The sequence below is a fragment of the Myiozetetes cayanensis genome, unplaced genomic scaffold, assembly GCF_022539395.1.
Source record: "Myiozetetes cayanensis isolate MyiCay16 unplaced genomic scaffold, myiCay2020 scf21, whole genome shotgun sequence".
Classification (NCBI taxonomy): domain Eukaryota; kingdom Metazoa; phylum Chordata; class Aves; order Passeriformes; family Tyrannidae; genus Myiozetetes; species Myiozetetes cayanensis.
In genome coordinates, this window is record NW_026087423.1 from 14036142 (window position 1) to 14050429 (window position 14288).

Consider the following 14288-nt stretch of genomic DNA (forward strand, 5'->3'; position numbering starts at 1 on the left):
GGTTGGGTTTGAATCCAGTAAACTGTCTTCACTTTGTGTGCTGTGTTGTTACATTTGTTTCCAGACACTTTGTAAATTAAAATTCTCTAAATGTGTTATGTGGTACATTGTGTTTACTTTAAAGCAGAAGTTTTATTGATATATGTTTATGACCACATTGCCCATGTTAAAAATTTCAGCCAATGTACTCTCAAGTCTAAAGCTTGGGCACTCTTCCATGGAGAATTCTTGTTGGGTTTTTGCTTCCTTTTTCTTTCAGAAAATAAATAAATGAAAATTATAATGATTTTATAGCTGGCCTTCCTGGTCAAAGAACAAAGGAAGAAACACATTCATGCAAAGTTGCTTTCAAATTCAATGTTAATGAAATACTTGAGACCTTTCTCAGAATCGGTGAATGGCCAGATACCATCTGTTCTCCCAGCTAATTGCCTTGTAAAGCTCAGGCTGCTCTTTCTCTAACTTTTAAGGATCACTGTTACTAAATTCTTGTGCCTGTTCTTCCTCCCTTAGCTGGAGGTCTGGTAACGGTCAAATCAGGACTGGTCAGGAGCCAGAGCAGCTGAAAGGTCCTTAGAACATTGCCCACTGCAGGAGATGTGCCTTGTAACATCTCCAGTTGCTGCTATAAATTTGCTCATTTTCCACTTTCCCCTTTTATCTCCCCACCTGTGGATGTCACCAGTGTCCCCAGCTCCTCGCTTGGTCCTGTGGGGTTCTGTGCCTTTCCACTCCAGTTCATGACAGTGTTGTATACGGGCACTGTATTCTGTGTGTGCTCACAGGTCATCCAGGAAAGGTGTTGTTGTAGCTGGTAAATACTTCAGCTCTATTTACTTTGTAAATAATGTTAGTGTGAATTGCCCAACAGCTCTTCTTACAGTGTATGTAATAATCAACCGTTGCAAGACTTGAGACTGGTTAAAGGTTCAGTGTTTGATGGCAAAAGCCCATTAACAAGAGTTGTTACCATCTATGCTTGGACTGTCGAAATAAATGCAATTTGAGTTTTTATAAGGAAAGTTTCAGTTCAAATCCCAAAAGACATAATTAGGAACATCTTTTAAAATGAGAAATTAAAAAGGTGTCAGGAGATGGGAGAGATTTAATAGGTTGACTCAGACACCTCTTACTCTTGCAGGATGGAGTTCAGATCCTGCTGTGGAATCAAAATGAACTTGCTGGTGTCATTCCTGTCTCTATTTGTGCAAATGGTTAAAAGTGCTGTAAGACAGCACAATTAACAAGTGGCAGAGGACTGGCAGCGCTGCTGCACTGAAGGTCAAGACTCAGCTCTATTGGCAAAGCCAGTAGGAAGTGAAATGCAAATCAACCCATATGAGAAAAATCCTTCTACATGTATACTTTAAAAAAAAAAAGCAAGTCTAATGTCCTCTAGTCTTTTCCATCTTGTTTTCCTCTGTGTCATTCTTAATTAAATATGAATATATTGCAGGCGAGATGTCTTGCAAACATCTGTCAGGACTATTAAAGTTCTAATAAAATGAACAGTGTATGCACAAATGGACACTTGTGTTGCAAGAGTGTTGCAAATTTTTAGAGACTGACTGCAATTATTATAGAGTCCAAACAGTACAAGTGTCTTTTTTGCAACTGAATAGTTTTTATTTTATGAAGATAATTGAATTTTTGGTATCTTTACTTAATCACTTATCAAATATGATAATATCACAAGAAAATCTAAATGGACAGGTGGTGGACTGCTGGATTGCTCTGGAGCTGTCATGCCTGTGTGTTTAATACTTTCTTAGATGAATCTGCTTAGGCAGTTCACAGAGTGCAAGTGGTCTGTCAGGCTTTGTTCCTGACTACCTGAGAGATCCAGGGCTCTTCACTGCGAGGCAGAAATTTTCACTTGTGTTTGTCGAGCTGTAAGAAGGTGGCCAGACCTAGGGGCCTGTCTGGCTTGATGCTCTCTCCTTGATATTCCCTGCACAACAGCACAGCCAGAGGAAGGTGCAGCTCAGCAGCAGTGCTGGAGCCTGGCAGATACAGTGATACCCTCCTGGGCTCCCCTGGAGTGAAAGTGTTGGTTTGTGCCTTGTTAATGTGCTCACAGGCATTCATCTTAGGAAAGCTTTGGAGTAAAGCACTGGGATTCAGTACTTTGTGCCCTTTTTACCTGGGACCTGTATGTTATCTGCAGGATAAATTCTCTTTTTTATTTCATTTGGCAGCTGGAAAGAATTTCAGTGTTTCTTTGACTCACTTTCTTAGAAGGAAAAAAAAAAGATGCATCTTTGAAAGCTAAAAAGTCCATAAGATTTAGTGGTCTCTAAAAGTAAATAACTTGACTCCTGTAATATCAGAGAAGCCTATGAGAATAGAATGGGGCTTTCTTCCCAGATTTTCAGTTAGCAATAGGGAGGGTGATGTGGAGGTTACCCTTTAAATGCCAGTATTTTAAACTGTTTCTGTTAGGCCTTTTGTAGGAAGACTTCAGAAAAAACAGCATACTTTGTTTCCCCTTCCACACAGAACCTTCTGCCTTAACTGATGGCCTCTGGCTAAGAGGTTTGGGTTGGTTTTTTTTGCCGTTTTTTTTTTAAAAAAAACCTTTTCCAAACTGATGCATGGAAGGTACATTAAGCCTGTATATACTTTTCTTCTTCTGTTTAATTATTCCTGTTCATTAGTTCAGGAACTAGAACAGACTTGTTCAAATATCTTCCCACCATTTTGTTTCTGTCATTTGACATTCATCCCATGTTCAGCAACAGGTGTCAGGTTTATGGTTGCAACACCCAGATGCTCAGATGATCATCTACTCCATTGCTAACTAAGGCCAGGACTGTTCATCTTCTGGATGGATTTGGGCACACTCAGTACTACATGACACAAGGGTACAAGTCATAGATACACAGACTGCAGCTGTACTCTTAGCTCACCTGAATTAGGTGTGCTTGTGTTTTGGAAGCACTTCACAGAGGCAAATGCCAAGCTGGTGGTCCTTGAGCATCCTCCTCCATGGCTACTCTGGCTAAACAGTCCTCTCTGGAAGCAGCACTGATGCTTACTTTGGTTTTCAGCTCCCCAATATGTCCTTTTTGAGTCTCTTTCGGGCTAAAACTAACCATGACCCAGCAGAAGTGTGAAGGACAGCTGATACTCAGCAGTGAACCTTGGGATGGAGGAGGGTGGGAATTAGCCTTGTGCCATCCAGGAGTTGAGATAGCACACTGGGGAATAGTTTTACTGTAGCATAGCTGGCTAACTTGCACCCCAGAACAGTCAGATACACAGTTCTGACACTGGTTTGGAGGACCAGGCTCATTTTCTACAGCCCTCAACTTAATGTTTCATAAGGCTACTGGGAGAAATTTGGTTGTGCTGCAGCAGCTTATTTCTTTTCTAACAAAATAACCACCCATAGAGGCAGTATTCAGAGCAATAAGCTGAGTCATGGTCATTCTTTGAAATGATTTATTATTTGAAAATGAATTTTAGATTTGTGATTTATCTCTTTTCCTACAGTTCATAACAACTAAGTGGTTGAACATTGTGAGTAATTCTAACTCATGGTCGTGCAAGTGGAGCAGCTGCTCTGTATTTTCAGTGATCCAAATAATAAATAATAAATAAATAATAATAAATGAAGAAATAATAAATATGTAAATATTTATATAAATATAATAAATAAAGAAAATTTGCATGTAGGAAAAATAGGTTTAATATCCTAACCCTTTGGTATGAAAAGGGGAAACTATATGCAAAGTATTATGTTTTCAAAGCAGCACAGGCATTTTTCAGCCACTGTGACTTGCAACCTGTTGGAAGGTTTCACAAATCAGCCTGTGTGTGCCTCTGTCCTTTTATGAATCCTGTTGGCCACAAAGGAGGCATAAAACAGCTGTAAAAGTCCCGAGATAAAATACCACTGGGAGATGGGAATTGCATTTTAGTTGGCAGCAAGAGCTCCTCTGAAATGTCAGTAGCAAAGGGCTGTGGACAAACTCAGTGCAATGTGATGTCCCTACAAAGCAAGTTCCTAAACTCTATCAGTTGTAGAGCCCCTTTTCATGCATGACTGAAGCTCAGCAAATGGGCAAGAGCAAGACTTCTTTATGTGGAATTTACTCCTTTCATGTTGCAGCCCCTCTGCAAATCCAGTCACAGCTATGTGGGGTTAAGAGTACCATGTCCTCTTAGCTGACAGGAGAGAAGCACTTACTGCCTGAACTGAGGCTTTCATATTTGCAAAATGATTCCAGAATCTCACTTGGAAAGCTCTGCAGAAGTGTCAGATGTTATTATGTACCTCGTTGTTCCAAATGACAAGAAGAAAATTACAGAAAGTAAGCCATCATTTTTGTGAATCAGAGCCCTCCCACTTCCTTACCACCGCTTAGCAATTTTTAGGCCAGAAAAAGGAAGGATTTATTTAAAATCACAACTGTCATGAATGATGATTCCCAGCCCACACCTGTCTTTTGGAATGCTACATTTCTGAAGCTTTAGGTGCATCTCTCAGCTTCTTGCAACAAAGTTGTACAAATGCTGTGATTTTACCTCATAATTTTTTTGAAAATGCCTTTAGTAGAAACAAAAACTACCAAAGAGTAATCTGGTTTAGGTCAAAAGATAATTGAAAATGTGGCTTTTTTCTGGATAGTTGCTTAATGTGTGATTGCTTCAGATGTCAGTTTAGATCTGTTCACCTGTTCACTGTCAGCACAAGACGCAGCTATGAGACTGAATAACTAACCACACTTCAGTACAAGCTATTTTAAGTACATTAAATAAATATTAAGTACAAGTATCTTGCCGCTCTGGATAGCCGTGGAAATTATTAATATTTTTTAAGAGTTGTGTGGTCTGTCTCTTTTCATCTCCATGTGAGAATGAGTTAAATACCTCTTTAATTTAAGAGAAGGATTTTTTTAGTGAAAAATGTGTGGAATTGTTTCCCAACTTCCTTCAGATTTGAACCTTGGGTATCTGAGTAGGCTTGGGAGTTTTGTTCTACGGAATTGTACAAAAACTCTTTCTCCTCCTGAAGACTTTGACATGGAACAGGTTAAATGCTGTTGAAGGCCACTGTGTTTCTTGGCTGATCCCAAGCACCTTTCCAGCTTTGTGCACACGGGAGATCCCCATGTGTTAGGGTGTAAGTACTCCCAGCACCACTCCAGCCAGTGGCAGTACCTGCTGAGGCCATGGCTGCTGCCGTGACAGCTCCTCTGATTTTTAGCACAGAAACCCCCTGAATTTTTTTTCCAACACTTTTTGTAATAGGATCTCAGAAACATTTGCAAGTCCAGTAGGCACCACTTGCACAGAAGATAATCTTATCAGGGAGTAAGCTGAGAGGAAGGTGAAGTGACAGGCGGTGCTGCCAGCTGTGAATCCCACACCCAGAGTAAATTGTTCTTTTCCGTGGGCTTTGCTTGTAGGCTGGTACATCAGTGTTGGGGTGAGGGGTTTGCTTTATCCTGACTCCATACATAGTCAGCAGCCATCCGTGTGTGCTCTGAGGAAGATTTGGGAAATATAAGGAGGAGCCTCCTCTCTTTATGGCATATACTTGGAGTGTAACGTGAGAGGGCAGGAGCCAGACACTACAGTGCTCCCACCTCCCCTGTCTGCATCCATCCTGCTTTCGGGAAACCAAGAAAATGGCACAGCCACACCTCCCAGCTGTGTCGAGATTAAACACAGTAAAATCTGCTAGATCCTTCCAAACACCTCATAAATAGTATTATTAGGTTTGCAGCCTGTGAGTGATTTTTCCAAGGTTACACTGAGATCTAACATAGAGAGTAAAATATAAGAATAAAAAATCCCTGTTGCAGCCCCCCTAGCTGATAGGCACTGTGCTGCCATGGCACTAGGCTGATGAGGGATCTGCACTTAATCTTCACAGGGAAGGTGATGCTGGGTTTCAGTAATTAAAAAAGTGCATGCCTGCATCTTGCCATCTTCTGGCTTGCTCAGTCTAGTCCTGCTTCAAGCAGATACTTGAAGACTGGAACAGTTCCAGAGGTTAGCAAGAGTTTGACAAAAAGCATATTCAGGCTATTTGGGATTTTCTCCTTAAAAAAAAAAAAAAAAAAAAGCAAGCATTCTCTTTAAATTATTTTAAAAAACGAAACAAACCAACACCAAAATCCCCAGGCCATGCCTGCACTGCTGTCAGAGTGCCTTTGCCAGACTGCTGCCTGGTCTCCACAGACACTTCAGCTCTGTCCTTCATAGGTCTGGCCTTTTAGGCAAATTCTGCGCAGGCCATTCCCTGTTCTCGCTGCAGCTCCCGGGCAGACAGAATTAGCCTGGCAAATGGCTGTATGGCAGCCAGACAGGGCAGCAGAGGCTGCTGGAACTATCCATTAAATATTAGCACTTACCTGCAGAGAACTGGAATGCACCAAAGTTAAGCCTTCACACGTGTGGGATTAATTCTGACCTGCAGTGCATGATCCAAAATGAAATTATACAAAAATAAATATTTCAAAACGTAGGGATCATGGCTCATTACTCCTGTCTGCAAGCTCTTGGGTCTGGTTGTTTGTTGTGCCAGAAAGAGAGAGAGTCTCTGTCATTCACAATTTTTCTCTTTCCTTTTGAATTATTTTTCTGACCGGTGAAGGCTTTAGGCTTGATTCCACTCTCTTTCAACAGCCTGACAGAACTGTAATTCCAGGATGGGAATTACAGTCCCTGTGTACTGGAAGCTTGGGAAGGCTGTAGCGGACTCACAGGTTTGGCCAGTTGCTGCCATGTCCCATCTCAACGGGCTGTGCTCATGTCCTGTATCCTCTGAAAACTTCAGCCAGCACAAATGCCTGTAGAGCTGGCTGCAGCTGTACCATATGCCTGTCACCCACTACTGGAAAAGACTGGCATATGGGATCAAGCTGACATAATTTAGCTGATCTTAAAATATTGGATAGCCAAGGGTTGTGGAAGTAATCACTCCTCTGCTCCTGGTTACAGGAAATCCCTAGGGGGTTTGTCCCCTTTTGCCACCTCTTGTCAAGTTGCAGGGCAGGCAACACTCAACTCTATTAATAAATCTTTTGAACATGATTAATTGGGATTTTAAGTGGGTCAGTGTCTTCCAAAATTTCTCACTTACTCAGTTCTGCTTTCAGCTGTCCATATGTGGAGCTTTGTTTTCGTGGTATCATCTGAAACTCTTTTCTCATGTAATGCACTCTTGTGATTTTTTTGGGTAAGGTTTTCGGTAGGAGGCTGTTCCCTTCCTTGCTTTTGTTTGCTCTTGCCTGTGCAGCCGTATCATCAAACTGCCTCTGTGTATTATTACATGTGCAAATGGCCACTGAGCACCACAGATCCTTTACTGACCTCCTGCTGCACCAGCGATGCACTTACTCCAGAGGATTCTTGAGCCTCTTCTGCAGATGGACCAGTCTTGCTGTCTGTTTGGAGACTTTTGTTTGTTTTATTTTTAATACTGTCCTAAGGTGAAATACTTTTCATGGTTTGTCAAACAGGATTATGGATTTGACTGTAAAACTATGACTCATCTCAGCCTTCGTTTTTCTTATTAAGAATGATCCTGGTGGAAAGTGCAAATGAAAATGTCAGATCTGTCATAAATAATGTAAAAATGACAGCCAGGAGGAGAGCTCTGCCAGACCCCCTTTCTGTCCACAGTCACAGAAAAGAAATCAGATTTGGAGGGCTGGGACTGGGGTTTGTGCAGTTTTGTCGCCCTTTTGACTTCATTGCATTTAAGTGCTCACATCATCCAGGTATCTAGTCCAAATATCTAATTTATGCCTTTTATTTTGGAGGACCGTGTGTCATCATTCTTGATTGTTTAGCTGGAAATTAAGCATTTGAGCTTATAGCTCCTATCCTTAGTTGATTCTATGAATGCATTTCATCTCCCTGATATTTTATTTCTGGAAGCAATGCTATATTCAGGGCACAATTAAACTAATAATTCTTTGCTCTGTGTTTTGTCAGAAAGCCAATTTAAAGATTTAATGTCTCAAAGGAGAAAAATTACGGTGGACCAGCAGTAAAAAATTAAATCCTTGACAGTTCTTTAGCACAGGATACATAAAGCTGTTGATAAACAGTGTGGTCTGTTGCAGCTGATAGTGTGAAGGCACAGAATTTTGTTGCCACTTGAAAACATCAGATTTCAAGGTCGAGCTCAAATACTGGCCTAGTGATAGGGATGAGGTAACAATGTATGACACAGATAGTGATCCAAGTGCTAGAAACCTTGAATTTAATGTCAGTGCCTGTTACAAAACACAGTGGGGAACTAATGAAAGCAAACATTGTTCTTCTATCATCTTTTCTTTTTTAAGGAGGAGAATCTTACTGGGGAAAACCCTTCAAAGATGAATTCAAGCCCAATTTGTCCCACACGGGACGTGGTGTTCTTAGTATGGCAAATTCAGGACCCAACACAAACAAATCACAGTTGTAAGTAGTCACTTGCCTTTTGTGCTTTATTGTTTCCCTCTGGACATTGTGTCTTACTCTGTTAAGAAAACAAATGACATTTTATGAGCTACTCTTTAAATGCAGTCAAGTGAAGTACTCTGTCGGGTGCTGCATGTTCCAGTCAGGGCTACGGCTGCTCTTACCAATCCAAGTGAAACACGGCAAGAAGACCCACAGATTTATTGCATCATCATTAATTTGTCTTTGCTGGTTTTATGATTTGAAGTTTTTGTTTGTTTTTGTCAGTGTCCCCCCAGTGTTACCCCTGTAAGATCGTACCTATTGACTCTCTTTAAATTTAGCCCTGTATTGAACTTTTTGAAAGGGCTCAGTGAAGTGAAACACACTCTGTGAAAATGTTGCTTCTTTTTAGTCACCTGATTTTAAGTGAATGGGAACAGTTCTGCTCTGTTGAAATGTTTAAACCCAGACATGGCGAAGTGCACGGTCTGGGATTCATAATAACTTGTTTCTCAATGTACAAAAGCAGAATGAGGACTAAAATGAGGAGAAAATGCATAAAGAAGGAGGAAGTGACCCCAAGGAAATGTAAAGATACTGAAGTTGTAATAGCCTTGTTTGTATGTAACATTAATATGGGTGCCATCCTTTGAAAATGTTCTGTCTCTTTGAGCCAACTATTTATTGGTTGCTCCAAAGTTGTTCTTTTATTGGGAGCAGCGGGAAGGAGAGTAAGAGAGTGTTTGTGTGTGTACAATACTGTGTCTTGGGACTGAGGAGGAAGGGAGGGAGTTCTTGGTGTTGGTCTTCACGATACTAAATGCTATTATGGCTTATAAACTCTGCAGCAGTGTGTTTTGCTTTAATTAAACACAAGTGCTCGTCTCAGGGCCTTTAATAGGCTTATTTGCATTCTTGAGGCTAAGCCCATGTTGGGCAGTTTGCAGGATCAAGTTGCTGTACAACTTATTTTGGATTTGAATGTTATTGACAGCACTCAGGTGCTAAATTAGGAGAGAGCAGAGACTTATTTCTTCTTTTCTTTTTAAAAACAAACAAAACCCCAAGCCAACAAAAAAGCAGGGATTCTAGAAACAGAAGTTACAGAGATCATGAGTGATGTGCCATATTGAGTCACATTTGCTGCTGTAAATGTGATTGTATGTTCTCCTAAAATTTGCAAATGTAAGATGAAATTCCTTTATATGTAAGTCCTTAAGAGACTCCAGCTGCCCATATTTATAAAGCTTCCTAGGTAGCATGTAGACACTTCTGGCAAATGCTGTGGCCTTGGGAACTGTGGGAATAGCTCTCCAGGTGACAGGCAGTGCAGGACAGAGGGAGCTGTGTCCCCTCTGCAAGGTGATGCTTCAGTAATACTCAGGACTCCTCTGGGGTCATCCTGAATTATATTAATTCTGTTAATTTTAGTTTGACTGCAGTAATGAATTAGAAGCTTTCTCTGTATAATTGCTACAGCTCAGGGTTTTTTTTATTACAATGCTACATAACTGACCACATGATGATTTGAAGTATTGGATATCCAGGAATAAAGTGGTGCCCCGTGGAGGAGTTTGCATCCTGTACAGCATCTCAGCACTTTTCTCTACGTCTTAATAGATTGTCTAGCACATTACAGCCCCTCCCATTTGCAATCATATACCTTCCTGAGGTAGTTGCTTATATGGAAAAGTGGTTTTGGAATGCTTATATATTTTTAGCTGTCTCTTATGTAGCGCAACAGATGGGGACAGGGAGGAGAGCCAGCACTGCATGTCCAGCCAAGACAGGCCATCGTGGGCTGCAGACTGCAGTGTGGAAACCTCTGTCTCATACACTTGTAGTCCAGGTTTTCCAAAGAAGCATCAAGCTTTAGGGAGAGGTTTTAGTAGTAAAGACTGCTTTGGATTTGTATTTTATTCCCATGATAAAGTCTAAGAATACAGCCCCCCGAATTCAAAGTCCAATTAATTAAAAATCCAAGCTTCACGGGTTTTCATTACTTTAAACACTTTGAAGTAGTATTCTGGGGTGTTTGTGTCTGAAGCACAAGTTTACTCTTTCTCCAGAGGAGAAATGGATCACCAACAGGCCAGTTGAAGGGAAGAGAAACTCAAAAAGGAAATATCCAAAAAATAAAAATTTGCACTGCAGAGACTGTTTTGTCATATAATTGTGTTTGCTGGATAGAGGCTCCCTATCATGTACTAGAAATGTTCTTCCCAAGCAGGATGCACATCTCCCTGCCTTCCCAGAGCCTGCGTGGCCAAGGAGGCAGATGCTCAGATTCGTCTTGGAATTGGTGCAAGGCCCCATGGTTGGAGTATTGTTTAGGGATAAAGGTGTAAAAGTGAGAAGTCAAAACTCCAGAAGTCCAGGACAAAACCCACAAAACTGAAGAGTTAAAGGCTGTTTTGTCAGCAGGCCTCCCAGAGAGGAACCAGAGAGGGGAGGAGGCTTGTTTTTCTCCAAGAGCTTTTTCATAAACCTTCTGTTTTTAAGCACTCCTGGCTGTTGTTGAGGGTCAGTGGGACAATATGGTAACTGTTATGTCTTTATTCTTTCCAGCTTCATCACATTCCGCTCTTGTGCATATCTGGACAAGAAGCACACAGTTTTTGGAAGGTAAGTGAAGGATACTACAGGCAGCAGTATAGCAGAGTTGCTCTCCTGTGTGTCTGAAGCCTAAGGAGAAGAATCTAGTGACTCTTGTCATTGAACTGGAGCAAAATCCCAGCTCACAATCCAGTTCTCCTGGTCATGAGTAGGTGGACAACATCACATCAGTGCCAGTCATCAGACCCTGCCTTTTTTCCTCCTTCCATCACTGTAAGTTGCCTTATTTCCCTTCTGTGGGTGGCCCTCCAGGAGTCATGAACACAGGAATGAACCATGTTAATAATTGTGCATGGTAATTGCTGGGACACAGGAGATCACCTCTTCAATACTGCTTTCATCCTCTTATGAGCCATCAACTGGAAAATTAGTCATGACAGGACTGCTCTTCATCATGGCATAGAACATATGCCACACACAGAACATGCAGGCTTCTGCATAGATTAGGTCTTTTGGTCCCTTTTGTTCTTTTTTGTCCTTTTCTTTTATTCCTGACAATTCTCATTGGTATAAAATCTGTGCGTGTGTGTACATCCATACGTGTTCAGGTACATAAAGATATTACCAATGCCCAGACAGGGAGGGAACTTCATTCCTTACAAAGAAGTCTCTTCTGAAAGTCTTTTCCAGTGAAGCCCTCAGGTGAGGGCAAAATTTGTTCTTTGCTGCAGGTACATGGTATTTACCAAGCCAAGCATAGTGTTCTAAAGCATCCCCAGGAGCACGGTAGGAGGGGGGAATGTTACTAACCTGCTGCACTGGTAGTTCCTGAGAATCTTACAGTCTTTTTAAATGGAGGTTTGGTTTTTTATTCTTTTCAGTTGTATGCTTTTGGAATAAATTGCAATTGAAAATAAAACCATGTGCTGTTTACTTTGATTGGATGTCATGCAATTGTGCTGTACAGTGAAAGTGATATATTTAATCCCATCTTCCCTGCCTGCAAGTTCTTGAGGGCAGAAAATGCTTCAATGCAATGGCACTTTATTTTTGTGCTGTTAGTTCCAATACTGATTCTTCAATAATTGCACCCTGGAAAATGTATTTCTTTTTTACTTTCTCAGGTCTGTCCTAGAAAAATTCAAAGTTCCCTTGTCATTCAGTGGAAACAGATAAATAAGGCAAATTCCAACACTAAAAGCTGAGAGCCAGTATATTCTTGGAGGAGTTACCTTACCTAGGTCTTAAGACAATTTCACTCAAGCTACAATTTGAGTCTACCTTGCAAAAATCCCTTCAAATCCCATACAGTAATGCTGTTAACCTGAGCTGGCCACCTTATCAAATAATATCTGGGTTAGGACAGCTCAGCTGAAAATGTGCCTGTTCTTCAGTTCTGGCTGCAGCCTGGCTTCAGTGAGCGCCCTGTATAGTCCTGCAGTGTCTCTGCTGTGTCTGGAGCGGGCTCCAGTTCTACCATAACTCCCCAGGAAGGAATTTGCAGAGCAGCTGAGCTCCCGGGGGTGCAGGGACTGTGCTCCCAAAAGCCTTTGCACCGGCTGATACCTCAAGTGCCTTATGAGCCAAAGAGCTCAGATGATGTTTCACACTGTACATTGCCCTTTAGAGAGGAATTACTTCAATCCAGGTCAGTCTGGTTAAGTGTCTCTAGCAGAGATTTTTGCAGTTTTAACAAAGACCGTCTTCATTTGTGAATTGTCTTTGTTACTACAGAAATCTGCCAGAATAAAGAAGTGGTGCTGCTTTCTCAGCGCTGCAAATATTTTTAACTGAAATATAATGGAAAAACTTTATAAAAAATGTTGGTTTAGAATCACATTTGGCTCCCTACATGAAAACTGGGAGACATCTTTGTATGAACACAGAGCAGGTCAATTTTACTCTGATCTCACTTGCATGTAAATAAAGATTAATTCAAAGAATGTAAAAAATGAAGATACTGGGATATATGTATTCCAGTCACTCTATATTATTCTACAAATTGAATTCCTGAATAATCAAATTTACCTAAAAATTTAATATAAAAGGTTGACTGTGCATAGCTCTTAAGAGCTATATTCTGTCATCAGAATCCTTTAACTGTTTTTACCTGCATTGTTTTTAAAAGCCATAAAAGAAGATGCCAGAGATTGTACCTCTAGTGAAACTTCAGCTTCAGTTTGCTACTTTAGATCCTGGCTGATTCCAGGATTTGGTGACTGTATCTGATCTTAGACTGTAGAGCACAATAATGGCTGGGAACCATATCTAGGAATAATATCTAGATTTAAGAACAGGATGAACCCATGAAATCAGAATTCTTTGTTTCCATCAGTGTTAAATTGGATTGTCTTGATTGGATGCTTACTGGCCTGTTGTGACTCTCATACAGATTTGAGGATTACTTATTTCAGTTAATATGAAAACCTAAATACTCTGATCTGAACTGTACCCTCAGCTATTGCTGAGTTCCTCTTAATGTCACATAGGTATCTTGGAGAGCACAATTTGACCTGTTTGTAATTTGTATAGAACTTTTCAGCAGGTTTTCCATACTTTGGAGAATAAAAAAGAAGGAAAGAGCAACCATTCCCCACTCCTTTCTTTGGGTTTTTTTTGATCCTGTGTGGGATGGAACACTGGAGCTGTATCTTACTCATGTCCACACTGGTTTGAAACACAGTTTTTGCATAGGAGCAGCTATTAATGTTGGATGTTTGGCTGTTGTTTGGAAAACACACCAAACAGGTGTGGGCAGGGGGACTGTGAAGAGGTGACGTGTCTGGCTTGGTGCAGTGGAATTTTCAAGTCTCAGGAGGAGGGTGCAGCTGGAGGACAGGGCAGGCATCATGTCATGACTGTGCTGCTCACCATGGCAGTGATGAGGATGGATGTACTGAAAAGAAAGGAGATAATCTGGCATGGATGGGGAGCAAACACAAAGGCAGAGAGGGGAAGAAGAATACCTTTCCTTGGAGGCTGCATGGATTTCCTGCTCCAGCAGAGCTGCCGAGATTAAATTAGTAATTACCATTTCTAGTAATTACTATTTCTCCTGACTTAGAGCATGATGTAATTAACATGAAAACTAACTGGTGGTTTTTCTGGGCTTGTAGCTTGCTGGTAAGAGGTTTAATTTAGAAATTCAAATCATGTAAACCAACTAACATGCATTTGCTCTGCACAGAGCGGATGAGAAGCATTTGCAGGGGATGAACTGCTGCATGGGGAGGGTCCTGCCTGCTGCGGCCCTGGGTTCTCGGGGGGGGCCTCCTTCTTACCCTTACCTTGCTACAAGTAGGAGTTCAGCTGTGCTGTGATCTGCA

The 14288-nt window shown here is 41.2% G+C and overlaps 1 protein-coding gene across 1 annotated transcript in view; it reads left to right on the plus strand.

The window, feature by feature from the left end:
* PPIL2 (peptidylprolyl isomerase like 2) overlaps positions 1-14288 on the plus strand; it is a 68423-nt gene that overhangs the window by 43929 nt on the left and 10206 nt on the right. Inside the window, exons 15-16 of the mRNA XM_050318414.1 lie at positions 8307-8424; positions 10975-11031. Of these exons, the coding sequence (XP_050174371.1) occupies positions 8307-8424; positions 10975-11031 (175 nt within the window). The remainder of the gene's footprint in view (positions 1-8306; positions 8425-10974; positions 11032-14288) is intronic.